Raw genomic sequence first — 27,941 nt, forward strand, 5'->3', positions numbered from 1 at the left:
GTTGGGGTTTGGGGTCCCTGGTGTGGGTCACGGGCTATGAGGGGTTTGGGGTCCCTGGTTTGGGGTCCCTAGTGTGGGTCAAGGGCTGTGCGGCGTTTGGGGTTTCTGGTGTGGGTCAGGAGCTGTGAGGGCTTTGGGGTCCCTGGTTTGTGGTTTGGGGTCCCTGGTTTGGGTTTGGGGTCCCTGGTGTTGGGTCCCTGGATTGGGTGTGGGGCTGTGAGGGGTTTGGGGTCCCTGGTGTGGGTCAGGGGGCTGTGAGAGGTTTCGGGTCCATGGGTTGGGGTTTGGGGTTCCTGGTTTGGGGTTTGGGGTCCCTGGTTTGGGGTCTCTGGTGTGGGTCAGGGGCTGTGAGGGCTTTGGGGTCCCTGGTTTGGGGTCCCTGGTCTGGGTGTGGGGCTGTGAGGTCTTCGGGGTCCCTGGTGTGGGTCAGGAGCTGTGAGGGCTTTGGGGTCCTTGGTTTGGGTGTGGGGCTGTGCGGGGTTTGGGGTCCCTGGTTTGGGGTCAGGGGCTGTGAGGAGTTTGGGGTTCCTGGTTTGGGGACCCTGGTATGGGTCAGGGGTTGTGAGGGCTTTGGAGTCCCTGGTTTGTGGTTTGGGGTCCCTGGTTTCGGTGTGGGGCTGTGAGGTCTTCGGGGTCCCTGGTGTGGGTCAGGGGCTGTGAGGGATTTGGGGTCCATGGGTTGGGGTTTGGGGTCCCTGGTGTGGCTCAGGGGCTGTGAGGGGTTTGGGGTCCCTGGTTTGGGGTTTGTGGTCCCTGGTTGGGGGTTTGGGGTCTCTGGTTTGGGTTTTGGGGTCCTTGGTTGGGGGTTTGGGGTCTCTGGTTTGGGTTTTGGGGTCCCTGGTTGGGGGTCTGGGGTCTCTGGTTTGGGTTTTGGGGTCCCTGGTTTGGGGTTTGGGGTCTCTGGTTTGGGGACCCTCTGGGCCTCACACTGGGGACAGAGGTCTGAGAACCCCAGAAGGGGTTTGGGGTCCCAGTGTGGGGTCTGGGGTCACTTCGGGGTCCCAGTGTGGGGTCTGGGGTCAGTTTTGGGGTCCCAGTTTCAAATTTGGGGTCACTTTGGGTTTTGGGGGTCCCTGTGTGGGGTTTTGGGGTCATTTTGTGGGGTTTTGGGGGTCCAGGTTTGGGATTTGGGATCATTTTGTGGGGTTTTGGGGTCCCAGTTTGAAGTTTGGGGTCACTTTGGGGTTTTTGGAGTCCCAGTGTGGGGTTTGGGGTCACTTTGGGGTCTCAGTTTCAGTTTTGGGGTCACTTTGGGGTCCTAGTTTTAGGTCTGGGGTCAGTTTGGGGGTCCCGTTGTGGGGCCTGGGGTCACTTTGGGGTCCCCTTATGGGCTTTGGGGTCAGGTTTGTGTTTGGAGATCCCATTATGGGGTTCGGGGTTTGTTTGGGGTCCCAGTGCGCAGTTTGGGGTCACTTTGGGGTCTCATTGTGCACTTTGGGGATCCCGTTATGGGGCTTGGGGTCCCAGTGTGGGGTCTGGGGTCAGTTTGGGGTCTCAGTTTCAGGTTTGGGGTCACTTTGGGGTCCCAGTGTGGGGTCTGGCGTCACTTTGGGGTCCCAGTGTGGGACCTGGGGTCTGTTTGGGGTCCCAGTGTGGGGTCTGGGGTCAGTTTGGGGTCCCAGTGTGGGGCCTGGGGTCACTTTGGGGTCTCAGTTTCAGTTTTGGGGTCACTTTGGGGTCCTAGTTTTAGGTCTGGGGTCACTTTGGGGTCCCAGTGTGGGGTTTGGGGTCACTTTGGGGTCCCAGTGTGGGGTTTGGGGTCACTTTGGGGTCCCAGTTTCAGGTTTGGGGTCAGTGTGGCGTTTTTGGGGGTTCATGTGTGGGGTTTGGGGTCATTTTGTGGGGTTTTGGAGTCCCAGTTTCAAGTTTGAGGTCACTTTGGGGTTTTGGGGTCCCAGTGTGGGGTCTGGGGTCACTTTGGGGTCCCTGTGTGGGTTTTGGGGTCATTTTGTGGGGTTTTGGGGTCCCAGTTTCAGGTTTGGGGTCACTTTGGGGTTTTTGAGGTCCCAGTGTGGGGTTTGGGGTCATTTTGTGGGGTTTTGGGGTCCCAGTTTGAAGTTTGGGGTCACTTTGGGGGTTTGGGTTCAGTTTGGGGTTTTTGGGGGGTCTGAATTAGGGATTTGGGGTCCCTGTGTGGGGTTTTGGGGTCCCAGTTTGAAGTTTGGGGTTTTTGGGGTCCCAGTGTGGGGTTTGGGGTCACTTTGGGGGCTTGGGTTCAGTTTGGGGTTTTTGGGGGGTTCTGGTGTGGGGTTTGGGGTCATTTTGTGGGGTTTTGGGGTCCCAGTTTCAAGTTTGGGGTCCCAGTGTGGGTTTTGGGGTCCCTGTGTGGGATTTGGGGTCATTTTGTGGGGTTTTGGGGTCTCAGTTTCAAGTTTGGGGTCACTTTGGGGTTTTGGGGTCCCTGTGTGGGGTTTTTGGGAGTCCAGGTTTGGGTTTTGGGTCATTTTGTGGGGTTTTGGGGTCCCAGTTTCAAGTTTGGGGTAACTTTGGGGTTTTGGGGTCATTTTGTTGGGTTTTGGGGGTCCCAGTTTGGGATTTGGGGTAATTTTATGGGGTTTTGGGGTCCTTGTGTGGGGTTTTGGGGTTCCAATTTCAAGTTTGGGGTTTTGGGGGTCCCCGTGTGGGGTTTTGGGGTCCCTGTGTGGGTTTTGGGGTCACTTTGGGGATTTTTGGGGATTTTTGGGTTTTGGGGTCACTTTGTGGTCCCTGTGTTCCTTTTTTTGGGGTCACTGTGGAGATTTTTTGGGTTTTTTTTTTGGGTTTTGGGGTCATTTTTTGGGGTCACTTTGGGCGTTTTTGGGGATTTTTGGATTTTGGGGTCACTTTGGGGTTTTTTTTTTGGGTTTTGGGGTTATTTTGTGGGGTTTGGGGTCACTTTGGGCGTTTTTGGGTTTTTTGGGTTTTGGGGTCACTTCGGGTTTTTTTTGTGTTTTGGGGTCACTTTGGGGATTTTGGGGGGTCCCTGTGTGGGGTTTTGGGGTCACTTTGTGAGTTTTTGGGGATTTTTGGGTTTTGGGGTCACTTTGGGGTTTTGGGGTCATTTTGTGGGGTTTTGGCGTCACTGTGGGCATTTTTGGGGTTTTTTTTGGGTTTTGGGGTCACTTTGGGGTTTTGGGGTCACTTTGGGGATTTTGGGGTCACTTTGGAGTTTTGGGGTCACTTTGGGGGTTTTTGGGGTCCCTGTGTGGGGTTTTGGGGTCACTTTGGGGGTTTTTGGGGATTTTTGGGTTTTGGGGTCACTTTGGTGGTCTCACTTTGGTGTTTTGGGGTCACTGTGGGGATTTTTGGGATTTTTTTTGGGTTTTGGGGTCACTTTGGGGTTTTTTGGGGGTCCCTGTTGTGTGGGTTTTTGCGGTCCCAGTGTTGGTTTTGGGGTCATTTTTTGGGGTTTTGGGGTCCCAGATTCAAGTTTGGGGTTTTGGGGGTCCCTGTGTGGATTTTGGGGTCACTTTGGGGATTTTTGGGTTTTGGGGTCGCTTTGGTGGTCTCTGTGTGGGGTTTTGGGGGTTATTCTGGGTTTTGGGGTGACTTTGGGGGTTTTTGGGGTCACTTTGGGGTTTTTTTGGGGGTTTTGGGGTCACTTTGGGGGTTTGGAGTTCCCTGTGTGGGGTTTTGGGGGTCACTTTGGGGGTTTTTGGGGATTTTTGGGGTTTTTTGGGGTTTTGGGGGTCACTTTGGGTTTTTTTTTGGGTTTTGGGGTCATTTTGGGGTCACTTTGGGGTTTGGGGGGTCCCTGTGTGGGACAGGTGAGCCCAGGTGACCCCAAATCCAGGTGACCCCTGATCCCCTCCCCCACAGCGGTGAGAGTTCAGAGAGCACCTGGGGTGGGACGGGAGGGGCAGGTGAGCTCAGGTGAGCTCAGGTGAGCTCAGGTACCCCAGGTGTGCCCAGATGAGCTCAGGTGTGCCCAGGTGAGCTCAGGTGAGCCCCAGGTGAGCTCAGGTGTGCCCAGGTGAGCTCAGGTGAGCTCAGGTGTGCCCCCAGGTGAGCTCAGGTGTGCCCCCAGGTGAGCTCAGGTGAGCTCAGGTACCTCAGGTGTGCCCAGGTGAGCTCAGGTGTGCCCCCAGGTGAGCCCCAGGTGAGCTCAGGTGTGCCCAGGTGTGCCCAGGTGAGCTCAGGTGAGCTCAGGTGAGCCCCAGGTGAGCTCAGGTACCCCAGGTGTACCCAGGTGAGCTCAGGTGTGCCCCCAGGTGAGCCCCAGGTGAGCTCAGGTACCCCAGGTGTACCCAGGTGAGCTCAGGTGAGCTCAGGTGAGCCCCAGGTGAGCTCAGGTACCCCAGGTGTACCCAGGTGAGCTCAGGTGTGCCCCCAGGTGAGCCCCCAGGTGAGCTCAGGTACCCCAGGTGTACCCAGGTGAGCTCAGGTGTGCCCCCAGGTGTGCCCCCAGGTGAGCTCAGGTACCCTCAGGTGAGCCCCAGGTGAGCTCAGGTACCCCAGGTGTGCCCAGGTACCCTCAGGTGTGCCCCCAGGTGTGCCCAGGTACCCTCAGGTGTGCCCAGGTGAGCTCAGGTGTGCCCCCAGCTGAGCCCCAGGTGAGCTCAGGTGAGCTCAGGAGTGCCCCCAGGTGTGCTCAGGTGTGCTCAGGTGAGCTCAGGTACCCCAGGTGTGCCCTGGTGAGCTCAGGTGTGCCCACAGGTGAGCTCAGGTGAGCTCAGATCTCCTCCAGGTGGGCTCAGGTGCCCCCAGGTGTGCCCAGGTGGGCTCAGGACCCCCCAGGTGGGCTCAGGTGCCCCAGGTGCCCCCAGGTGTGCCCAGGTGCGTTCCCCATCCCTGACTCACCTGTTCTGCTCTCCCCAGGTGCTCTCAGGTGCCCCCAGGTGCTCTCAGGTGTGCCCAGGACCCCCCCCCCCAGGTACGTGCCCCACCCCTGGGTCCCCCAGGTACCCCCCAGGTGCTGCCAGGTGTGTCTCAGCCCCCCCAGGTGTGCTTAGAACCCCCCAGGTGTGTCCCAGGTGTGTCCCAGGTGTGTCCCACCTGTCCCCAGGTGTGTCTCACCTGTCCCCAGGTGTGCTTAGAACCCCCCAGGTGTGTCCCAGGTGTGTCCTACCTGTCCCCAGGTGTGTCTCAGGTGTGTGCCGGGTGTGTCTCACCTGTCCCTGGGTGTGTCTCACCTGTCTCCACGTGTGTGTCAGGTGTGTCTCACCTGTCCCCAGGTGTGATTTGAACCCCCCAGGTGTGTCCCAGGTGTATCCCTCACCTGTCCCCAGGTGTGTCTCACCTGCCCCCAGGTGTGTCCTAGGTGTGTCTCACCTGTCCCCAGGTGTCTCAGGTGTGTCTCACCTGTCCCCAGGTGTGTTTTGAGCCCCCTGGGTGTGTCTCAGGTGTGCCTCACCTGTCCCCAGGTGTGTCTCAGGTGTGTCTCACCTGTCCCCAGGTGTGTCTCAGGTGTGTCTCACCTGTCCCCAGGTGTGTCTCAGGTGTGTCTCACCTGTCCCCAGGTGTGTCTCAGGTGTGTCTCACATGTCTCCAGGTGTGTCCCCAGGTGTGTCTCACCTGTCCCTCACCTGTCCCCAGGTGTGCTGTCAGTTTCCCAGGTGTGTCCCACCTGTCCCCAGGTGTGTCTCAGGTGTGTCTCACCTGTCCCTCACCTGTCCCCAGGTGTGTCTCAGGTGTGTCCCACCTGTCCCCAGGTGTGTCTCACCTGTCCCTCACCTGTCCCCAGGTGTGTCCCACCTGTCCCCAGGTGTGTCTCACCTGTCCCTCACCTGTCCCCAGGTGTGCTGTCAGTTTCCCAGGTGTGTCTCACCTGTTCTCAGGGTGTGTCTCAGGTGTGCCTCACCTGTGCCTCACCTGTCCCCAGGTGTGCTGTCAGTTTCCCAGGTGCGTCTCACCTGTTCTCAGGTGTGTCTCAGGTGTGTCTCACCTGTCCCTCACCTGTCTCCAGGTGTGATTTGAACCCCCCAGGTGTGTCCCAGGTGTGTCTCACCTGTCCCCAGGTGTCTCTCACCTGTCCCCAGGTGTGTCTCACCTGTCCCCAGGTGTGTCTCACCTGTCCCTCACCTGTCCCCAGGTGTGTCTCACCTGTCCCCAGGTGTGTCTCACCTGTCTCCAGGTGTGTCCCAGGTGTGTCTCACCTGTCCCCAGGTGTGTCTCACCTGTCCCCAGGTGTGCCTCACCTGTCTCCAGGTGTGTCCCAGGTGTGTCCCACCTGTCCCCAGGTGTCTCAGGTGTCTCACCTGTCCCCAGGTGTGTTTTGAACCCCCTGGGTGTGTCCCAGGTGTGTCTCACCTGTCCCTCACCTGTCCCCAGGTGTAATTTGAACCCCCCAGGTGTGTCCCAGGTGTGTCTCACCTGTCCCCAGGTGTGTCTCACGTGTCCCTCACCTGTCCCCAGGTGTGTCTTACCTGTCCCTCACCTGTCCCCAGGTGTGCTGTCAGTTTCCCAGGTGCGTCTCACCTGTTCTCAGGTGTGTCTCAGGTGTGTCTCACCTGTCCCTCACCTGTCTCCAGGTGTGATTTGAACCCCCCAGGTGTGTCCCAGGTGTGTCTCACCTGTCCCCAGGTGTCTCTCACCTGTCCCCAGGTGTGTCTCACCTGTCGTTCACCTGTCCCCAGGTGTGTCTCACCTGTCCCCAGGTGTGCTGTCAGTTTCCCAGGTGTGTCTCACCTGTCCCCAGGTGTGTCTCAGGTGTGCCTCACCTGTCCCTCACCTGTCCCCAGGTGTGTCCCACCTGTCCCCAGGTGTGCCTCACCTGTCCCTCACCTGTCCCCAGGACGCCCCCCCGGCCTCACCGGCACCGTGGAAGTGGAGTGTGAGGAGGAGGAGGAGGGCCCCGCGCACACAGGTGAGACCGGGGACAGGTGCGGGGCTGGGACAGGTAAAGGGGGTGGGACAGGTGAAGGGGGTGGGGCAGGTAAGGGTGGGGCAGGTAAGGGTGGGGCAGGTAAGGGGGGTGGGGTGGGTAAAGCAAGGCTCAGGTGAGATGGGGCAGGTAAAGAGGGGCTCAGGTGAGACAGGTAAGGGGCAGGGCAGGTAAGGGGGGTGGGACAAGTAAGGGGGTGGGGCACGTATGGGGGGACAGGTAAGGGGGTGGGGCAGGTGCAGGTACAGGTGAGACAGGTAAGGGGGTGAGACAGGTAAGGGTGGGGCAGGTAAAGCAAGGCTCAGGTGAGGCGGGGCAGGTAAAGAGGAGCTCTGGTGAGACAGGTAAGGGGGCGGGGCAGGTACAGGGGCTCAGGTGGGACAGGTAAGGGGCAGGGCAGGTACGGGGGGTGGGGCAGGTAAGGGTGGGACAGGTAAAGGAAGGCTCAGGTGAGGTGGGGCAGGTAAAGGGGGCTGGGATGGGTAAAGGGGGGTGGGGCAGGTAGGCGGGGCTCAGGTGAGGTGGGGCAGGTAAAGAGCTCAGGTGAGACAGGTAAGGGGGCGGGGCAGGTACAGGGGCTCAGGTGAGGGGGTGGGGCAGGTACAGGTGAGGCAGGTAAGGGGGTGGGGCAGGTATGGGTGGGGCAGGTAAAGCAAGGCTCAGGTGAGGTGGGGCAGGTAAAGGGGCTCAGGTGAGACAGGTAAGGGGGTGGGGCAGGTACGGGGGGACAGGTAAGGGGTGGGACAGGTAAGGGTGGGGCAGGTAAAGCAAGGCTCAGGTGAGGCGGGGCAGGTAAAGGGGCTCAGGTAAGACAGGTAAGGGGGCGGGGCAGGTACAGGGGCTCAGGTGAGACAGGTAAGGGGGTGGGGCAGGTATGGGGGGTGGGACAGGTAAGGGGGCGGGGCAGGTAAAGCAAGGCTCAGGTGAGGTGGGGCAGGTAAAGGGGGCTGGGATGGGTAAAGGGGGGTGGGGCAGGTAGGCGGGGCTCAGGTGAGGTGGGGCAGGTAAAGAGGAGCTCAGGTGAGACAGGTAAGGGGGTGGGGCAGGTACAGGGGGGACAGGTAAGGGGGTGGGGCAGGTAAGGGTGAGGCAGGTAAAGCAAGGCTCAGGTGAGGTGGGGCAGGTAAAGAGGGGCTCAGGTGAGACAGGTAAGGGGGTGGGGCAGGTACAGCGGCTCAGGTGGGGCAGGTGAGGGGGCGGGGCAGGTACAGGGGGTGGGGCGGGTAAGGGTGGGACAGGTAAAGCAAGGCTCAGGTGAGGTGGGGCAGGTAAAGGGGGCTGGGATGGGTAAAGGGGCGGGGCAGGTAGGCGGGGCTCAGGTGAGGTGGGGCAGGTAAGGAGGAGCTCAGGTGAGACAGGTAAGGGGGCGGGGCAGGTACAGGTGGGACAGGTAAGGGGTGGGACAGGTAAGGGTGGGGCAGGTAAAGCAAGGCTCAGGTGAGGTGCGGCAGGTAAAGGGGCTCAGGTGAGACAGGTAAGGGGGCGGGGCAGGTAAAGGGGCTCAGGTGAGACAGGTAAGGGGGTGGGGCAGGTATAGGGGCTCAGGTGAGGGGGTGGGGCAGGTACGGGAGGGACAGGTAAGGGGGTGGGGCAGGTATGGGTGGGGCAGGTAAAGCAAGGCTCAGGTGAGGCGGGGCAGGTAAAGGGGCTCAGGTAAGACAGGTAAGGGGGCGGGGCAGGTACGGGGGGTGGGGCAGGTAAGGGTGGGGCAGGTAAAGGAAGGCTCAGGTGAGGTGGGGCAGGTAAAGGGGGCTGGGATGGGTAAAGGGGCGGGGCAGGTAGGCGGGGCTCAGGTGAGGTGGGGCAGGTAAGGAGGAGCTCAGGTGAGACAGGTAAGGGGGCGGGGCAGGTACAGGTGGGACAGGTAAGGGGTGGGACAGGTAAGGGTGGGGCAGGTAAAGCAAGGCTCAGGTGAGGTGCGGCAGGTAAAGGGGCTCAGGTGAGACAGGTAAGGGGGCGGGGCAGGTAAAGGGGCTCAGGTGAGACAGGTAAGGGGGTGGGGCAGGTATAGGGGCTCAGGTGAGGGGGTGGGGCAGGTACGGGAGGGACAGGTAAGGGGGTGGGGCAGGTATGGGTGGGGCAGGTAAAGCAAGGCTCAGGTGAGGCGGGGCAGGTAAAGGGGCTCAGGTAAGACAGGTAAGGGGGCGGGGCAGGTACGGGGGGTGGGGCAGGTAAGGGTGGGGCAGGTAAAGGAAGGCTCAGGTGAGGTGGGGCAGGTAAAGGGGGCTGGGATGGGTAAAGGGGGGTGGGGCAGGTAGGTGGGGCTCAGGTGAGGTGGGGCAGGTAAAGAGGAGCTCAGGTGAGACAGGTAAGGGGGCAGGGCAGGTACAGGGGGGGACAGGTAAGGGGGTGGGGCAGGTATGGGTGGGGCAGGTAAAGCAAGGCTCAGGTGAGGTGGGGCAGGTGAAGAGGAGCTCAGGTGAGACAGGTAAGGGGGCAGGGCAGGTACAGGGGTGGGGCAGGTAAGCAGTGGGACAGGTGAGGGGGGCTCAGGTGGGACAGGTAAAGGTCAGGCAGGTAAAAGAAAGCTCAGGTGAGGTAAGTGAGCCTCAGGTGGGGTGAGGGAGCCTCAGGTGAGGCTGGGGCCTTCCAGGTGAGTCTCACCTGTCCCAGGTGAGCTCTCAGGTGTGTCCCAGGTGTGCCCCAGGTGTCTCAGGCGTGTCCCAGGTGTCTCAGGTGTGTCCCAGGTGTGTCAGGTGTGTCTCAGATGTTCCCCAGGTGTCCCAGGTGTGTCAGGTGTGTCCCAGGTGTGTCAGGTGTGTCCCAGGTGTGTCTCAGGTGTGTCCCAGGTGTGTCAGGTGTGTCTCAGGTGTGTCCTAGGTGTCTCAGGTGTGTCCCAGGTGTCCCAGGTGTGTCTCAGGTGTATCCCAGGTGTCTCAGATGTCTCAGGTGTGTCCCAGGTGTGTCCCAGGCGTGTCCCAGGTGTGCCCCAGGTGTCCCAGGTGTGTCTCAGGTGTGTCCCCGTTGTCTCAGGTGTGTCCCAGGTGTGTCCCAGGTGTCTCAGATGTCCCAGGTGTGTCCCAGGTGTCCCAGGTGTGTCCCAGGTGTGTCCCAGGTGTCTCAGGTGTATCCCAGGTGTGTCCCAGGTGTCCCAGGTGTGTCCCAGGTGTGTCCCAGGTGTCTCAGGTGTATCCCAGGTGTGTGCAGGTGCCGTGGCGCAGGTGAGGCTGGCGGGGCTCAGGTGAGGCTGGGGGTCTCCAGGTTAGTCTCACCTGTCCCAGGTGTCTCAGGTGTGTCTCAGGTGTGTCCCAGGTATCTCAGGTGTGTCCCAGGTGTCCCAGGTGTGTCCCAGGTGTCTCAGGTGTGTCCCAGGTATCTCAGGTGTGTCCCAGGTGTGTCCCAGGTGTCTCAGGTGTGCCCCAGGTGTCTCAGGTGTGTCCCAGGTGTGTCTCAGGTGTGTCCCAGGTGTCTCAGATGTGTCTCAGGTGTGTCTCAGGTGTGTCCCAGGTATCTCAGGTGTGTCCCAGGTGTCCCAGGTGTGTCCCAGGTGTCTCAGGTGTGTCCCAGGTATCTCAGGTGTGTCTCAGGTGTGTCCCAGGTGTCCCAGGCGTGTCCCAGGTATCTCAGGTGTGTCCCAGGTATCTCAGGTGTGTCCCAGGTGTCTCAGGTGTGTCCCAGGTGTGTCCCAGGTGTCTCAGGTGTGTCTCAGGTGTGCCCCATGTGTCTCAGGTGTGTCCCAGGTGTGCCCCATGTGTCTCAGGTGTGTCCCATGTGTCTCAGGTGTGTCTCAGGTGTCTCAGGTGCATCCCAGGTGTCTCAGGTGTGTCCCAGGTGTGTCCCAGGTGTGTCCCAGGTGTCTCAGGTGTGTCTCAGGTGTCCCAGATGTCCCAGGTGTGTCCCAGGTGTGTCTCAGATGTCTCAGGTGTGTCCCAGGTGTGCCGCATGTGTCTCAGGTGTGTCTCAGGTGTGTCTCAGGTGTGTCCCAGGTGTGTCCCAGGTGTCTCAGGTGTGTCCCAGGTGTCTCAGGTGTATCCCAGGTGTCCCAGGTATGTCCCAGGTGTCTCAGGTGTGTCTCACCTGCGTCTCACCTGTGCAGGTGCCGCGGCGCAGGTGAGGCTGGGCCGCCCGGGCGCCCCCCCCCAGCATGAGGCGCCCCCTACCCAGCAGCCCCTGCGGCCGGGGGGGGGGGGCGGCCCCGGGGCCCCCCCGCCCCACCCCCACCCACCGCTGCACCCCCAGGTGAGTGGGGGAGGGGCGGGGGGAGGGGGGACCCCGGAAACGGCCCCAAAGTGACCCCAAAAACAGCCCCAAAATCCCCCCAAAAACAGCCCCAAAGTGACCCCAAAATCCCCAAAAACAGCCCTAAAATGACCCCAAAATCCCCAAAAACGGCCCCAAAATGATCCCAAAAATGGGCCCCAAAATCCCCCCAAAATGACCCCAAAATCCCCAAAAATGACCCCAGAAACGGTCCCAAAGTAACCCCAAAATCCACAAAAACAGCCCCAAAATGGCCACAGAAATGGCCCGAGAATCCCCCCAAAAACGGCCCCAAAGTGACCCCAAAACCGGTCCCAAAATGACCTCAAAAATGGCCCCAAAATGACTCCAAAATCCCCAAAAACAGCCCCTAAATGACCCCAAAAACGGCCCCAAAGTGACCCCAAAATCCCCAAAAATGACCCCAAAATGACCCCAAAAACGACCCCAAAGTGATTCCAAAGTCCCCAAAAACGGCCCCAAAATGGCCACAGAAATGGCCCGAAAATCCCCCCAAAAACTGTCCCAAAGTGACCCCAAAATCCCCAAAAATGGCCCCAAAATCCCCCAAAAACGGCCCCAAAATCCCCCCAAAATGACCCCAAAATGACTCCAAAATCCCCAAAAATGACCCCAAAATGGCCCCAGAAATGGTCTCAAAGTGACCCCAAAATCGATCCCAAAATGACCCCAGAGATGGTCCCAACGTGACTCCAAAATCCCCAAAAACGGCCCCAAAATGACCCCAAAAACGGTCCCAAAGTGACCCCAGAAAGGGCCCAAAAATGATCTCAAAGTGACCCCAAAATTCCCCAAATTGATCCCAAAATGTCCCCAGAGTGATCCAGAAACGGCCCAAAATTCCCCCAAAATGGTCCCAAAACCCCCCAAAAATGGCCCCGAAATCCCCCCAGAATGGTTCCAAAACCCCCCAAAAATGGCCCCGAAATGGCCCCAAAATTCTCCTAAAAATGACCCAAAATCCCCCCAAAAATGGCCCCAAAATCCCAAAGAATCTCCCTCAAATGGCGCCAAAACCTCCCCAAAAACAGCCCCAAAATCTCCCCAAAATGGCCCCGAAATTCCCCTAAAAATCTCCCAAAATCTCCCCCAGAAATGGCCCCGAATTCCCTCCAAAATCCCCAAAATGGCCCCAAAAATCTCCCCAAAATGGCCCCAAAATTCCCCTAAAAATGACCCAAAATCCCCCTCAGAAATGGCTCCAAAATCCGAAGAATCTCCCTCCAATGGTCTCAAAACCTCCCCAAAAACTGCCCCAAAATCCCCAAAAACGGCCCCAAAAATTCCCCTAAAAATCACCCAAAATCTCCCCCAGAAATGGCCCCAAATTCCCCCCCAAAATCCCCAAAATCTCCCCAAAATGGCCCCAAAATGGCCCCAAAATCTCCCCAAAATTCCCCTAAAAAATGACCCAAAATCCCCCCCAGAAATGGCCCCGAATTCCCCCCAAAATCCCCATAATTTCCCCAAAATCTCCCCAAAATGGCCCCAAAATTCCCCTAAAAATCTCCCAAAATCCCCCCCAGAAATGGCCCCAAATTCCCCCCAAAATCCCCAAAAATCTCCCCAAATATTCCCCTAAAAATGACCCAAAATCCACCCCCAGCAATGGCCCCAAAATCCCCAAAAATGGCCCCAAAATTCCCCTAAAACTCCGCTCATTTCTCCTAAAATTCCGTCAAAAATTCCCCAAATCCCGGATTTCCTCCCCAAACCCCCCTAAAATCCCAAATTTTGTCCTAAAAATCCCAAAATTGGCCCTGAAATCCTCCCAAATCCCAGCGAAATTCCTTGAAAAATTTCCTGTAAATTCTTTGAAATCCCTCTGAAGTTCCCCCAAACCACCCCAAAATCCCAAATTTTCCCCCCAAAATCCCAAATTTTCCCCTAAAAACCCCAATTTTTCCCAAAATCGCCTGAATTTCCCCCAGATCTACAGAGACCCTCGGGCAGAATGAGCGGTTCCAGCCCTGGGGTCCCTAAACCCCCGAAACTCCCCAAAATCCCCCCAAAATCCCAAATTTTTCCCAAAAAACTCCAAATTTTCCCCTGAAAACCCCAAATTTTCTGATAAAATCCCCAAATTTCCCCTAAAAACCCCGAATTTTCCCAAAATCTCCCTAATTTCCCCCAAATCTTACAGTGCTCTCAGGCAGGATGAGCGGCTCCAGCCCCGTGTCACCAAACCCCCCTGAAACTCCCCCAAAATCTCCCCAAAATCCTGGAAAATCCCCCCAAAATCCCAAAATTTCCCCTAAAATCCCAAATTTTCCCCGAATTTCCCCTGAATTTTCCCAAAACCTCCTGAATTTGCCCCAATTCCAGGTGCCCTCGGGCAGGATGACCGGCTCCAGCCCCGTGTCCCTGAGGACCCCAAATCCCCCCAAAATCCCCTAAAATCCCCCCAAAATCCCCCCAAAATCCCAAATTTTCCTCCCAAAACCCCAAATTTTCTGCTAACACCCCCAAAATTCCCCAAATTTCCCCCGAATTTTCCCAAAATCTCCCGAATTTGCCCCAATTCCAGGTGCCCTCGGGCAGGATGAGTGGCTCCAGCCCCGTGTCCCTGAGGACCACAAACCCCCCTGAAATCCCCCCAAAATCCCCCAAAATCCTTGAAAATCCCCCCAAAATCCCAATTTTTCCCCTAAAAACCCCGGATTTTTTACTAAAATCCCCAAAATTCCCCTAAAACCCCCGAATTTTCCCAAAATCTCCCGATTTTGCCCCGATTCCAGGTGCCCTCGGGCAGGATGAGCAGCTCCAGCCCCGTGTCACCAAACCCCCCTGAAACTCCCCCAAAATCTCCCCAAAATCCTGGAAAATCTCCCCAAAATCACAAAATTTCCCCTAAAAATCCCAAATTTTCCCCTAAAAACCCCAGATTTTCTCCTAAAATCCCCGAATTTTCCCAAAACCTCCCGATTTTGCCCCGATTCCAGGTGCCCTCGGGCAGGATGACCGGCTCCTGCCCTGTGTCTCCAAACCCCCCTGAAATCCCCCCAAAATCCCAAATTTTCCACTAAAAACCCGATATTTTCCCCTATAAACCCCCAAATTTTCCCGAATTTTTCCCAAATTTTCCCGATTTTGCCCCGATTCCAGGTGCCCTCGGGCAGGATGACCGGCTCCAGCCCCGTGTCCCCGGCCTCGTCCTCGGGGGGCTCCCCCGGCAGCCCCTCCCCCCCCGGGCCCCCCCGGCCGGCGCCGCCCCCCGAGGGCCCCCCCCGAGGGCCCCCCCGGACCCCCCGAGCCCCCCTGGCTGTGGGAGCGCAGCCCCGCCGAGATCGCCGAGCAGGCCAAGCACGTAAGGGTTAAACCTTACTGGTTTGTACTGGTTTGTACTGGGAACGGGCTGGGAACAGGCTGGGAACAGTTATACTGGATTATACTGGGTTATACTGGGATATACTGGGATATACTGGGATATACTGGGAGCGCAGCCCCGCCGAGATCGCCGAGCAGGCCAAGCACGTAAGGGTTAAACCCTACTGGTTTGTACTGGTTTGTACTGGGAACGGGCTGGGAACGGGCTGGGAATGGGCTGGGAGCGGTTACACTGGGTTATACTGGGATATACTGGGATATACTGGGATATACTGGGATATACTGGGAGCGCAGCCCCGCCGAGATCGCCGAGCAGGCCAAGCACGTAAGGGTTAACTGGTTATACTGGTTTGTACTGGTTTGGACTGGGAACGGACTGGGAACGGGCTGGGAACAGTTATACTGGGTTACACTGGGATATACTGGGATATACTGGGATATACTGGGCTATACTGGGATATACTGGGAGCGCAGCCCCGCCGAGATCGCCGAGCAGGCCAAGCACGTAAGGGTTAAACCCTACTGGTTTGTACTGGTTTATACTGGGAACGGACTGGGAATGGGCTGGGAACAGTTATACTGGGTTATACTGGGCTATACTGGGCTATACTGGGATATACTGGGATATACTGGGATATACTGGGATATGCTGGGATATACTGGGATATACTGGGAGCGCAGCCCCGCCGAGATCGCCGAGCAGGCCAAGCACGTAAGGGTTAACTGGTTATACTGGTTTATACTGGTTTATACTGGTTTATACTGGGGACGGGCTGGGGACAGGCTGGGAACGGGCTGGGAATGGTTACACTGGGGTATACTGGGATATACTGGGATATACTGGGATATACTGGGAGCGCAGCCCCGCCGAGATCGCCGAGCAGGCCAAGCACGTAAGGGTTAAACCTTACTGGTTTATACTGGTTTGTACTGGTTTGTACTGGGAACAGGCTGGGAACGGGCTGGGAACGGGCTGGGGACGGGCTGGGAACAGTTATACTGGGTTATACTGGGATATACTGGGATATACTGGGATATACTGGGAGCGCAGCCCCGCCGAGATCGCCGCGCAGGCCAAGCACGTAAGGGTTAACTGGTTATACTGGTTTGTACTGGTTTGTACTGGGAACGGACTGGGAACGGGCTGGGAATGGTTACACTGTGATATACTGGGATATACTGGGATATACTGGGATATACTGGGATATACTGGGATATACTGGGAGCGCAGCCCCGCCGAGATCACCGAGCAGGCCAAGCACGTAAGGGTTAACTGGTTATACTGGTTTATAGTGGTTTATACTGGTTTGTACTGGTTTGTACTGGGAGGGCGTTGGAGGGAACCGGAATGGACTGGGCAGGAATTGGGAGGGAACTGGGAGGGGACTGGTTTATACTGGGAGAAACTGGGAACAAACTGGGAATGGACTGGGGGAACTGGGAATGGACTGGGGGAACTGGGAATGGACTGGGGGAACTGGGAACGGACTGGGGGAACTGGGAACGGACTGGGGGAACTGGGAACAAACTGGGGGAACTGGGAACAAACTGGGGGAACTGGGAACGGACTGGGGGAACTGGGAATGGACTGGGGGAACTGGGAACAAACTGGGGGAACTGGGAATGGACTGGGGGAACTGGGAACAAACTGGGGGAACTGGGAACAAACTGGGGGAACTGGGAATGGACTGGGGGAACTGGGAACAAACTGGGGGAACTGGGAAAAAACTGGGGGAACTGGGAATGGACTGGGGGAACTGGGAACAAACTGGGGGAACTGGGAACAAACTGGGGGAACTGGGAATGGACTGGGGGAACTGGGAACAAACTGGGGGAACTGGGAACAAACTGGGGGAACTGGGAACGGACTGGGGGAACTGGGAATGGACTGGGGGAACTGGGAACAAACTGGGGGAACTGGGAATGGACTGGGGGAACTGGGAACAAACTGGGGGAACTGGGAATGGACTGGGGGAACTGGGAATGGACTGGGGGAACTGGGAACAAACTGGGGGAACTGGGAATGGACTGGCGGAACTGGGAACAAACTGGGGGAACTGGGAACAAACTGGGGGAACTGGGAATGGACTGGGGGAACTGGGAACAAACTGGGGGAACTGGGAACAAACTGGGGGAACTGGGAACGGGCTGGCGGAACTGGGAGCAAACTGGGGGAACTGGGAACGGACTGGGGGAACTGGGAACAAACTGGGGGAACTGGGAATGGACTGGGGGAACTGGGAACAAACTGGGGGAACTGGGAACGGACTGGGGGAACTGGGAACGGACTGGGGGAACTGGGAACGGACTGGGGGAACTGGGAACGGACTGGGGGAACTGGGAACAAACTGGGGGAACTGGGAACGGACTGGGGGAACTGGGAACGGACTGGGGGAACTGGGAACAAACTGGGGGAACTGGGAACGGACTGGGGGAACTGGGAACAAACTGGGGGAACTGGGAACGGACTGGGGGAACTGGGAGCAGACTGGGGGAACTGGGAATGGACTGGGGGAACTGGGAATGGACTGGGGGAACTGGGAACAAACTGGGGGAACTGGGAATGGACTGGGGGAACTGGGAACAAACTGGGAATGGACTGGGGGAACTGGGAACAAACTGGGAATGGACTGGGGGAACTGGGAAGGGACTGGGGGAACTGGGAACAAACTGGGGGAACTGGGAACGGACTGCGGGAGCTGGGAGCAAACTGGGGGAACTGGGAATGGACTGGGGGAACTGGGAACGGACTGGGGGAACTGGGAACAAACTGGGGGAACTGGGAACAAACTGGGGGAACTGGGAGGAACTGGGGAATAAAATTCTGAAGCGTTCTGGGGCTTTTTTTGTTCCAAACATCGCCTGAGCTCACCTGAGCTCACCTGAGCTCTCACCTGAGCTCACCTGTTCCTCACCTGTTCCTCACCTGTTCCTCACCTGTTCCTCACCTGTCCTCACCTGTCCTCACCTGTCCCTGACCTGTTCCTCACCTGTTCCTCACCTGTCCCTCACCTGTCCCAGGCGCGATCTCTATTAATGATTAAAGCAGTTTTGGTGTGATTTAACCCAAATTTTCAATTTTTGGGGTAAAATTTTGGAGTTTTTTGCCATTTTTTGGGTTTTTTTCCCCTCACCTGTCTCTCACCTGTTCCTCACCTGTGCCTCGCCTGTTCCTCACCTGTCCTCACCTGTTCCTCACCTGTCCCTCACCTGTCCCTCACCTGTTCCTCACCTGTCCCCAGGTGAAACCTTTCAATGTTTTTGAGCGAAACAACCCCAATTTCCTCGATTTTTGGGATAAAATCTCGGGTTTTTTTTGCCATTTTTTGGGGTTTTCTTGCCCCACCTGTTCCTCACCTGTTCCTCACCTGTTCCTCACCTGTCTCTTACTTGTCTCACCTGTTCCTCACCTGTCCCTCACCTGTCCCCAGGTGAAACCTTTCGATGTTTTCGATTGAAACAACCCCAATTTCCTCCATTTTTGGGATAAAATCTCGGGATTTTTTGCCGTTTTTTGGGGTTTTCTTGCCCCACCTGTTCCTCACCTGTCCCTCACCTGTCCCTCACCTGTCCCTCACCTGTTCCTCACCTGTCCCCAGGTGAAACCTTTCGATGTTTTCGATTGAAACAACCCCAATTTCCTCCATTTTTGGGATAAAATCTCGGGGTTTTTTGCCGTTTTTTGGGGTTTTCTTGCCCCACCTGTTCCTCACCTGTTCCTCACCTGTCCTCACCTGTTCCTCACCTGTCTCTCACTTGTCTTACTTGTCCCTCACCTGTCCCCAGGTGAAGCCTTTCGATATTTTCGAGCGAAACAACCCCAATTTCCTCCATTTTTGGGATAAAATCTCGGGGTTTTTTGCCGTTTTTTTGGGTTTTCTTGCCCCACCTGTCCTCACCTGTTCTTCACCTGTCCTCACCTGTCCCTCACCTGTTCCTCACCTGTCCCTCACCTGTTCCTCACCTGTCCCTAACCTGTCTCACCTGTCCCTCACCTGTCCCTCACCTGTCCCAGGCGCGATCTCTTTTAACGATTAAAGCAATTTTGGTGTGATTTAACCCCAATTTTTCAATTTTTGGGATAAAATTTTGGAGTTTTTTGCCATTGTTTTGGTTTTTTTTCCCCCTCACCTGTTCCTCACCTGTCTCTCACCTGTCTCTCACCTGTTCCTCACCTGTTCCTCACCTGTCTCTCACTTGTCTCACCCGTGCCTCACCTGTCCCCAGGTGAAACCTTTCGATGTTTTCCAGCGAAACAACCCCAATTTCCTCCATTTTTGGGATAAAATCTCGGGTTTTTTTTGCCGTTTTTTGGGGTTTTCTTGCCTCACCTGTCCTCACCTGTCCCTCACCTGTCCCACCTGCGCAGGAGGCCGAGGTGGAGCACCGCGTGGCCGAGATGAAGCGCGAGGGGTTCTGGTCGCTGCGGCGCCTGCCCAAGGTGCCCGAGCCGGCGCGGCCCAAGGTGCACTGGGATTACCTGTGCGAGGAGATGCAGTGGCTGGCCGCCGACTTCGCCCAGGAGCGGCGCTGGAAGAGGGGCGTGGCCAGGAAGGTAACGCACCTGGGCGAAATTCGGGCGAAATTCGGGCGAAATTTGGGTGAAATCTGGGTGAAATTTGGGTGAAAATTGGGTGAAATTTGGGTGAAATTGGGGCGAGTTTTGGGTGTTTTTTGATGGTTTTTGGTTGCCTTGAGAACCTGTGGTGGCATCTCAGGTGGGTTTGATGACCTGGAGAAGCTCAGGTGACACCTGGGCACACCTGGGCGAAATTCGGGCGAAAATTGGACAAACTTCGGGTGAAATTTGGGCGAGTTTTGGGTGTTTTTTGATGGTTTTGGTTGCCTTGAGCACCTGTGGTGGCATCTCAGGTAGGTTTAAGCACCTGGAGAAGCTCAGGTGACACCTGGGAACACCTGGGCACACCTGGGTGAAAATTGGGCCAAATTCGGGCGAAATTTGGGTGAAATTTGGGGGAGTTTTGGGTGTTTTTTGATGGTTTTTTGGGTGCCTGGAGCAGCTGTGGTGGCATCTCAGGTGGGTTTGGGGCACCTGGAGAAGCTCAGGTGACACCTGGGCACACCTGGGCACACCTGGACACACCTGGACACACCTGGGCGAAAATTGGGTGAAATTTGGGCGAAAATTGGATGAAAATTGGGTGAAATTGGGGCGAGTTTTGGGTGTTTTTTGATGGTTTTTGGTTGCCTTGAGAACCTGTGGTGGCATCTCAGGTGGGTTTGGGGCACCTGGAGAAGCTCAGGTGACACCTGGGCACACCTGGCCACACCTGGGCGAAAATTGGGCCAAATTCGGGCAAAAATTGGGCCAAATTTGGGCGAAATTTGGGTGAAATTTGGGTGAAATTTGGGTGAAATTTGGGTGAAGTTGGGGCGAGTTTTGGGTGTTTTTTGATGGTTTTGGTTGCCTTGACCAGCTGTGGTGGCATCTCAGGTGGGTTTGGGGCACCTGGAGAAGCTCAGGTCACACCTGGGCACACCTGGGCGAAAATTGGGCGAAAATTGGGCGAAAATTGGGCGAAATTTGGGTGAAATTTGGGTGAAAATTGGGCGAGTTTTGGGTGTTTTTAGATGGTTTTGGTTGCCTTGAGCAGCTGTGGTGGCATCTCAGGTGGGTTTGAGCACCTGGAGAAGCTCAGGTGACACCTGGGCACACCTGGGCACACCTGAGTGAAATTCGGGCGAAATTTGGGTGAAATTTGGGTGAACTGGGTGAAATTGGGGGGAGTTTTGGGTGTTTTTTGATGGTTTTTGGTTGCCTTGAGCACCTGTGGTGGCATCTCAGGTGGGTTTGGGGCACCTGGAGAAGCTCAGGTGACACCTGGGCACACCTGGCCACACCTGGGCGAAAATTGGGCGAAAATTGGGCGAAATTTGGGTGAAATTTGGGTGAAACTGGGGCGAGTTTTGGGTGTTTTTTGATGGTTTTTGGTTGCCTGGAGCAGCTGTGGTGGCATCTCAGGTGGGTTTGGGGCACCTGGAGAAGCTCAGGTGACACCTGGGCACACCTGGGCGAAATTTGGGTGAAATTTGGGTGAAATTTGGGTGAAATTTGGGTGAAGTTGGGGCGAGTTTTGGGTGTTTTTTGATGGTTTTGGTTGCCTTGAGGAGCTGTGGTGGCATCTCAGGTGGGTTTGGGGCACCTGGAGAAGCTCAGGTGACACCTGGGCACACCTGGACACACCTGGGCGAAATTTGGGTGAAATTTGGGTGAACTTTGGGTGAAACTGGGGCGAGTTTTGGGTGTTTTTTGATGGTTTTTGGTTGCCTTGAGCACCTGTGGTGGCATCTCAGGTGGGTTTGGGGCACCTGGAGAAGCTCAGGTGACACCTGGGCACACCTGGCCACACCTGGGCGAAAATTGGACAAACTTTGGGTGAAATTTGGGTGAAATTTGGGCGAGTTTTGGGTGTTTTTTGTTGGTTTTTTGGTTGCCTGGAGCAGCTGTGGTGGCATCTCAGGTGGGTTTGGGGCACCTGGAGAAGCTCAGGTGACACCTGGGCACACCTGGGCACACCTGGGCGAAAATTGGGCGAAAATTGGGCGAAATTTGGGTGAAATTTGGGTGAAACTGGGGCGAGTTTTGGTGTTTTTTGATGGTTTTTGGTTGCCTGGAGCAGCTGTGGTGGCATCTCAGGTGGGTTTGGGGCACCTGGAGAAACTCAGGTGACACCTGGGCACACCTGGGCACACCTGGGCGAAATTTGGGCGAAATTCAGTCGAAAATTGGGTGAAAATTGGGTGAAATTGGGGGGAGTTTTGGGTGTTTTTTGATGGTTTTTGGTTGCCTTGAGAACCTGTGGTGGCATCTCAGGTGGGTTTGGGGCACCTGGAGAAGCTCAGGTGACACCTGGGCACACCTGGCCACACCTGGGCGAAAATTGGACAAACTTTGGGTGAAATTTGGGTGAAATTTGGGCGAGTTTTGGGTGTTTTTTGTTGGTTTTTTGGTTGCCTGGAGCAGCTGTGGTGGCATCTCAGGTGGGTTTGGGGCACCTGGAGAAGCTCAGGTGACACCTGGGCACACCTGGGCACACCTGGGCGAAAATTGGGCGAAAATTGGGCGAAATTTGGGTGAAATTTGGGTGAAACTGGGGCGAGTTTTGGGTGTTTTTTGATGGTTTTTGGTTGCCTGGAGCAGCTGTGGTGGCATCTCAGGTGGGTTTGGGGCACCTGGAGAAACTCAGGTGACACCTGGGCACACCTGGGCACACCTGGGCGAAATTTGGGCGAAATTCAGTCGAAAATTGGGTGAAAATTGGGTGAAATTGGGGGGAGTTTTGGGTGTTTTTTGATGGTTTTTGGTTGCCTTGAGAACCTGTGGTGGCATCTCAGGTGGGTTTGGGGCACCTGGAGAAGCTCAGGTGACACCTGGGCACACCTGGCCACACCTGGGCGAAATTTGGGTGAAATTTGGGCGAAATTTGGGTGAAATCTGGGTGAAAATTGGGTGAAATTTGGGTGAAATTGGGGCGAGTTTTGGGTGTTTTTTGATGGTTTTTGGTTGCCTTGAGCACCTGTGGTGGCATCTCAGGTGGGTTTGGGGCACGTGGAGAAGCTCAGGTGACACCTGGCCACACCTGGGCACACCTGGGCGAAATTCGGGCGAAAATTGGACAAACTTTGGGTGAAATTTGGGCGAAATTTGGGCGAGTTTTGGGTGTTTTTTGATGGTTTTGGTTGCCTTGAGCACCTGTGGTGGCATCTCAGGTGGGTTTGGGGCACCTGGAGAAGCTCAGGTGACACCTGGGCACACCTGGGCACAGCTGGGCACACCTGGGTGAAATTTGGGTGAAAACGGGGTGAAATTTGGGCGAGTTTTGGGCGGGTTTAGGCGGTTTTTGGTTGCCTGGAGCAGCTGTGGTGGTGGCATCTCAGGTGGGTTTGGGGCACCTGGAGAAGCTCAGGTGACACCTGGGCACACCTGGACACACCTGGGCGAAATTCGGGCGAAATTTGGGTGAAATTTGGGTGAACTTTGGGTGAAACTGGGGCGAGTTTTGGGTGTTTTTTGATGGTTTTTGGTTGCCTGGAGCAGCTGTGGTGGCATCTCAGGTGGGTTTGGGGCACCTGGAGAAGCTCAGGTGACACCTGGGCACACCTGGGCACACCTGGGCGAAATTCGGGCAAAAATTGGACAAACTTTGGGCGAAAATTGGGTGAAATTTGGGGGAGTTTTGGGTGTTTTTTGATGGTTTTTGGTTGTCTGGAGCAGCTGTGGTGGCATCTCAGGTGGGTTTGAGCACCTGGAGAAGCTCAGGTGACACCTGGCCACACCTGGGCGAAAATTGGGCCAAATTCGGGCGAAATTTGGGTTGAAATTTGGGTGAAATTTGGGTGAAATTTGGGTGAAGTTGGGGCGAGTTTTGGGTGTTTTTTGATGGTTTTTGGTTGCCTGGAGCACCTGTGGTGGCATCTCAGGTGGGTTTGGGGCACCTGGAGAAGCTCAGGTGACACCTGGGCACACCTGGGCACACCTGGGCGAAAATTGGGCCAAATTCGGGCAAAAATTGGGCCAAATTTGGGTAAAATTTGGGTGAAATTTGGGTGAAATTTGGGTGAAGTTGGGGCGAGTTTTGGGTGTTTTTTTGATGGTTTTGGTTTCCTTGACGAGCTGTGGTGGCATCTCAGGTGGGTTTGATGACCTGGAGAAGCTCAGGTCACACCTGGGCACACCTGGGCGAAAATCGGGCGAAAATCGGGCGAAAATTGGGTGAAATTTGGGTGAAATTTGGGTGAACTTTGGGTGAAATTTGGGTGAGTTTTGGGTGTGTTTTGATGGTTTTTGGTTGCCTTGAGCAGCTGTGGGTGGCATCTCAGGTGGGTTTGGGGCACCTGGAGAAGCTCAGGTGACACCTGGGCACACCTGGGCACACCTGGACACACTGGACACACCTGGGCGAAAATTGGGCGAAAATTGGGCGAAATTTGGGTGAAATTTGGGTGAAGTTGGGGCGAGTTTTGGGTGTTTTTTGATGGTTTTGGTTGCCTTGAGCAGCTGTGGTGGCATCTCAGGTGGGTTTGAGCACCTGGAGAAGCTCAGGTGACACCTGGGCACACCTGGGCACACCTGGGCGAAATTCGGGCGAAATTTGGGTGAAATTTGGGTGAAAATTGGGTGAAGTTGGGGCGAGTTTTGGGTGTTTTTTGATGGTTTTTGGTTGTCTGGAGCACCTGTGGTGGCATCTCAGGTGGGTTTGGGGCACCTGGAGAAGCTCAGGTGACACCTGGGCACACCTGGGCACACCTGGGCGAAAATTGGGCGAAATTCAGTCGAAAATTGGGTGAAAATTGGGTGAAATTGGGGGGAGTTTTGGGTGTTTTTTGATGGTTTTTGGTTGCCTTGAGAACCTGTGGTGGCATCTCAGGTGGGTTTGGGGCACCTGGAGAAGCTCAGGTGACACCTGGCCACACCTGGGCACACCTGGGCGAAATTCGGGCGAAAATTGGACAAACTTTGGGTGAAATTTGGGCGAAATTTGGGCGAGTTTTGGGTGTTTTTTGATGGTTTTGGTTGCCTGGAGCAGCTGTGGTGGCATCTCAGGTGGGTTTGGGGGCACCTGGAGAAGCTCAGGTGACACCTGGGCACACCTGGCCACACCTGGGCGAAAATTGGGCCAAATTCGGGCGAAATTTGGGTGAAATTTGGGTGAAATTTGGGTGAACTTTGGGTGAAATTGGGGGGAGTTTTGGGTGTTTTTTGATGGTTTTTGGTTGCCTTGAGCACCTGTGGTGGCATCTCAGGTGGGTTTGGGGCACCTGGAGAAGCTCAGGTGACACCTGGGCACACCTGGGCGAAAATTGGACAAACTTTGGGTGAAATTTGGGTGAAACTGGGGCGAGTTTTGGGTGGTTTTGATGGTTTTTGGTTGCCTGGAGCAGCTGTGGTGGCATCTCAGGTGGGTTTGGGGCACGTGGAGAAGCTCAGGTGACACCTGGGCACACCTGGGCGAAAATTGGGCGAAAATTGGGCGAAATTTGGGTGAAATTTGGGTGAAACTGGGGCGAGTTTTGGGTGTTTTTTGATGGTTTTGGTTGCCTTGAGCAGCTGTGGTGGCATCTCAGGTGGGTTTGGGGCACCTGGAGAAGCTCAGGTGACACCTGGGCACACCTGGCCACACCTGGGCGAAATTTGGGTGAAATTTGGGTGAAATTTGGGTGAAATTTGGGTGAAACTGGGGCGAGTTTTGGGTGTTTTTTGATGGTTTTTGGTTGCCTGGAGCAGCTGTGGTGGCATCTCAGGTGGGTTTGGGGCACCTGGAGAAGCTCAGGTGACACTTGGGCACACCTGGGCGAAAATTGGACAAACTTTGGGTGAAATTTGGGCGAAATTTGGGCGAGTTTTGGGTGTTTTTTGATGGTTTTGGTTGCCTTGAGCACCTGTGGTGGCATCTCAGGTGGGTTTGATGACCTGTCACAGCTGTGTCTCACCTGTGTCACGCCTGTGCCTCACCTGTCTCACATGTCTCTGCCTCACAGCTGTGTCTCACCTGTGTCACACCTGTCACACCTGTGCCTCACCTGTGTCTCACCTGTGTCACACCTGTCACACCTGTGCCTCACCTGTGTCACACCTGTGTCACACCTGTCACAGCTGTGCCTCACCTGTGTCACACCTGTCACACCTGTGTCACACCTGTTACACCTGTGTCACACCTGTGTCACACCTGTGTCACACCTGTCACACCTGTGTCACACCTGTGTCACACCTGTGTCACACCTGTGTCACACCTGTGTCACACCTGTCTCACCTGTGCTTCACCTGTGTCACACCTGTGCCTCACCTGTGTCACACCTGTCACACCTGTGTCACACCTGTGTTACACCTGTCTCTGCCTCTCACCTGTGTGTCACCTGTGCCACACCTGTGTCACTCCTGTCTCACCTGTCTGTGCTCACCTGTCTCTCACCTGTTTCTCACCTGTGTGTCACCTGTGTCACCTGTGTCACACCTGTGTCACTCCTGTCTCACCCGTCTGTGGTCACCTGTGTCACACCTGTGTCACACCCGTGTCTCACCTGTGTCACTCCTGTCTCACCTGTCTGTGCTCACCTGTGTCTCACCCGTATCACACCTGTGTTTCTCACCTGTGTGTCACCTGTCTCACCTGTCTTATTTGTCACACCTGTCACCTGTATTCTCACCTGTGTTCTCACCTCTCATCTGTCTGTGCTCACCTGTGTCACACCTGTGTCACACCCGTGTCTCACCTGTGTCACGCCTGTCTCTCACCTGTCTGTGCTCACCTGTGTCTCACCCGTGTCACACCTGTGTTTCTCACCTGTGTCTCACCTGTCTCACCTGTCTTATCTGTCACACCTGTCACCTGTATTCTCACCTGTGTTCTCACTTCTCATCTGTCTGTGCTCACCTGTCTCACCTGTGTCTCACCCGGCAGGTGGTGCGGATGGTGATGCGGCACCACAAGGAGCAGCGGGGTCGGGGTGTCACACCCGTGTCCCATCTGTCTCTCCTCACCTGTCACACCTGTGCTCTCACCTGTGTTCTCACCTGTGTTCTCACCTGTGTTCTCAGCTGTGTCTCACCTGTCTGTGCTCACCTGTGTCTCACCTGTGTCTCACCTGTCACACCTGTCTCACCGTCTCACCTGTCTCTTATCTGTGTTCTCACCTGTGTCTCACCTGTGTCTCACCCATGTCACACCTGTCTCTCCTCACCTGTCTCATCTGTGATCTCACCTGTCTCTCACCTGTGTTCTCACCCATGTCTCACCCGTGTCTCACCCGTGTCACACCTGTCTCTCCTCACCTGTCACACCCGTGTCACACCTGTCTCTCACCTGTGTCTCACCTGTGTCTCCCCGGCAGGTGGTGCGGATGGTGATGCGGCACCACGAGGAGCAGCGGGGGTCGGGGTGTTGCACCCGTGTCACACCCGTGTCACACCCGTGTTCTCACCCGTGTCACACCTGTGTCTCACCTGTGTCACACCCATGTCTCACCTGTCTCTCACCTGTCTCTCCTCACCTGTGTCTCACCTGTGTCTCACCTGTGTCACACCCATGTCTCACCTGTCTCTCACCTGTCTCTCCTCACCTGTCACACCTGTGTTCTCACCTGTGTCTCACCTGTCTCACCTGGCAGGTGGTGCGGATGGTGATGCGGCACCATGAGGAGCAGCGGGGTTGGGGTGTCACACCCGTGTCACACCCGTGTCACACCCGTGTCACACCTGTCTCTCCTCACCTGTCACACCTGTCTCTCACCTGTGTCACACCTGTGTCTCCCCGGCAGGTGGTGCGGATGGTGATGCGGCACCACGAGGAGCAGCGGGGTCGGGGTGTTGCACCTGTGTCACACCCGTGTCACACCCGTGTCACACCTGTCTCTCCTCACCTGTCTCACCTGTCTCTCACCTGTCTCACCTGTCTCCCCGGCAGGTGGTGCGGATGGTGATGCGGCACCACGAGGAGCAGCGGCAGCGCCAGGAGCGCGCCAAGCGCGAGGAGCAGGCCAAGCTGCGCCGCGTGGCCGCCGCCATCGCCCGCGAGGTGCGCCACTTCTGGAGCAGCGTCGAGAAGGTACCCGGCACACCTGGGCACACCTGGGCACACCTGGGCACACCTGGGCACACCTGGGGGGGCAGGGGGGGCAGGGGGGACACACCTGGGGGGGCACATGGGACACACCTGGGCACACCTGGGGGGGCAGGGGGGGCAGGGGGGACACACCTGGGGGGGCACATGGGACACACCTGGGCACACCTGGGGGGGCAGGGGGGACACACCTGGGCACACCTGGACACACCTGGGCACACCTGGGCACACCTCGGGGGCAGGGGGGACACACCTGGGCACATCTGGGGGGGCACATGGGACACACCTGGACACACCTGGGGCACACCTTGGCTAGACCAGGAACATACCTGGGCACACGTGAGTACACCTGGGATAGACCTGGGACACACCTGGACACACCTGGGGCACACCTGGGCACACCTTGGCACACCTGGGGCACACCTGGGGCCCACCTGGGGCCCACCTGGGGCCCACCTGGGCACACCTGGGGCACACCTGGGACACACCTGGGCACACCTGGGTACACCTGGGTTGTACGTTGGACACACCTGGACACACCTGGGGCACACCTGGACACACCTGGAACACACCTGGGGCACACCTGAACACTCCTGGGACACACCTGGGCACAGCTGGGGCACACCTGGGCACACCTGGGTACAGCTGGGACACACCTGGGCACAGCTGGGGCACACCTGGGCACACCTGGGTACAGCTGGGACACACCTGGGCACAGCTGGGGCACACCTGGGCACACCTGGGTACAGCTGGGACACACCTGGGCACAGCTGGAACACCTGGGGCACACCTGGGCACACCTGGGGCCCACCTAGGCACACCTGGGGCACTCCTGGGGCACACCTGGGCACACCTGGGGCACACCTGGACACACCTGGGGCACACCTGGGACACACCTGGGCACTCCTGGGTACACCTGGGTTGTACGTTGGGCACACCTGGGTACACCTGGGGCACACCTGGACACACCTGGGGGCACACCTGGGCACACCTGGGCACCCCACAGGGTCCCA

At 56.7% G+C, this 27,941-nt stretch overlaps 1 protein-coding gene across 1 annotated transcript in view; it reads left to right on the plus strand.

Moving 5' to 3' along the window:
• Nucleotides 1-26,960, plus strand: part of LOC137466450 (helicase SRCAP-like) — a gene marked incomplete at its 3' end in the record, with an annotated part of 29,298 nt that extends 2,338 nt beyond the window's left edge. The window contains exons 2-8 of the mRNA XM_068178174.1: nt 4,798-4,852; nt 6,681-6,784; nt 10,839-10,981; nt 14,129-14,330; nt 15,134-15,243; nt 18,720-18,905; nt 26,773-26,960. Coding sequence (XP_068034275.1) covers nt 4,798-4,852; nt 6,681-6,784; nt 10,839-10,981; nt 14,129-14,330; nt 15,134-15,243; nt 18,720-18,905; nt 26,773-26,960 — 988 coding nt within the window. The remainder of the gene's footprint in view (nt 1-4,797; nt 4,853-6,680; nt 6,785-10,838; nt 10,982-14,128; nt 14,331-15,133; nt 15,244-18,719; nt 18,906-26,772) is intronic.
• Nucleotides 26,961-27,941: the final 981 nt, after the last annotated feature.

The sequence above is a fragment of the Anomalospiza imberbis genome, unplaced genomic scaffold (assembly GCF_031753505.1).
Source record: "Anomalospiza imberbis isolate Cuckoo-Finch-1a 21T00152 unplaced genomic scaffold, ASM3175350v1 scaffold_214, whole genome shotgun sequence".
Classification (NCBI taxonomy): domain Eukaryota; kingdom Metazoa; phylum Chordata; class Aves; order Passeriformes; family Viduidae; genus Anomalospiza; species Anomalospiza imberbis.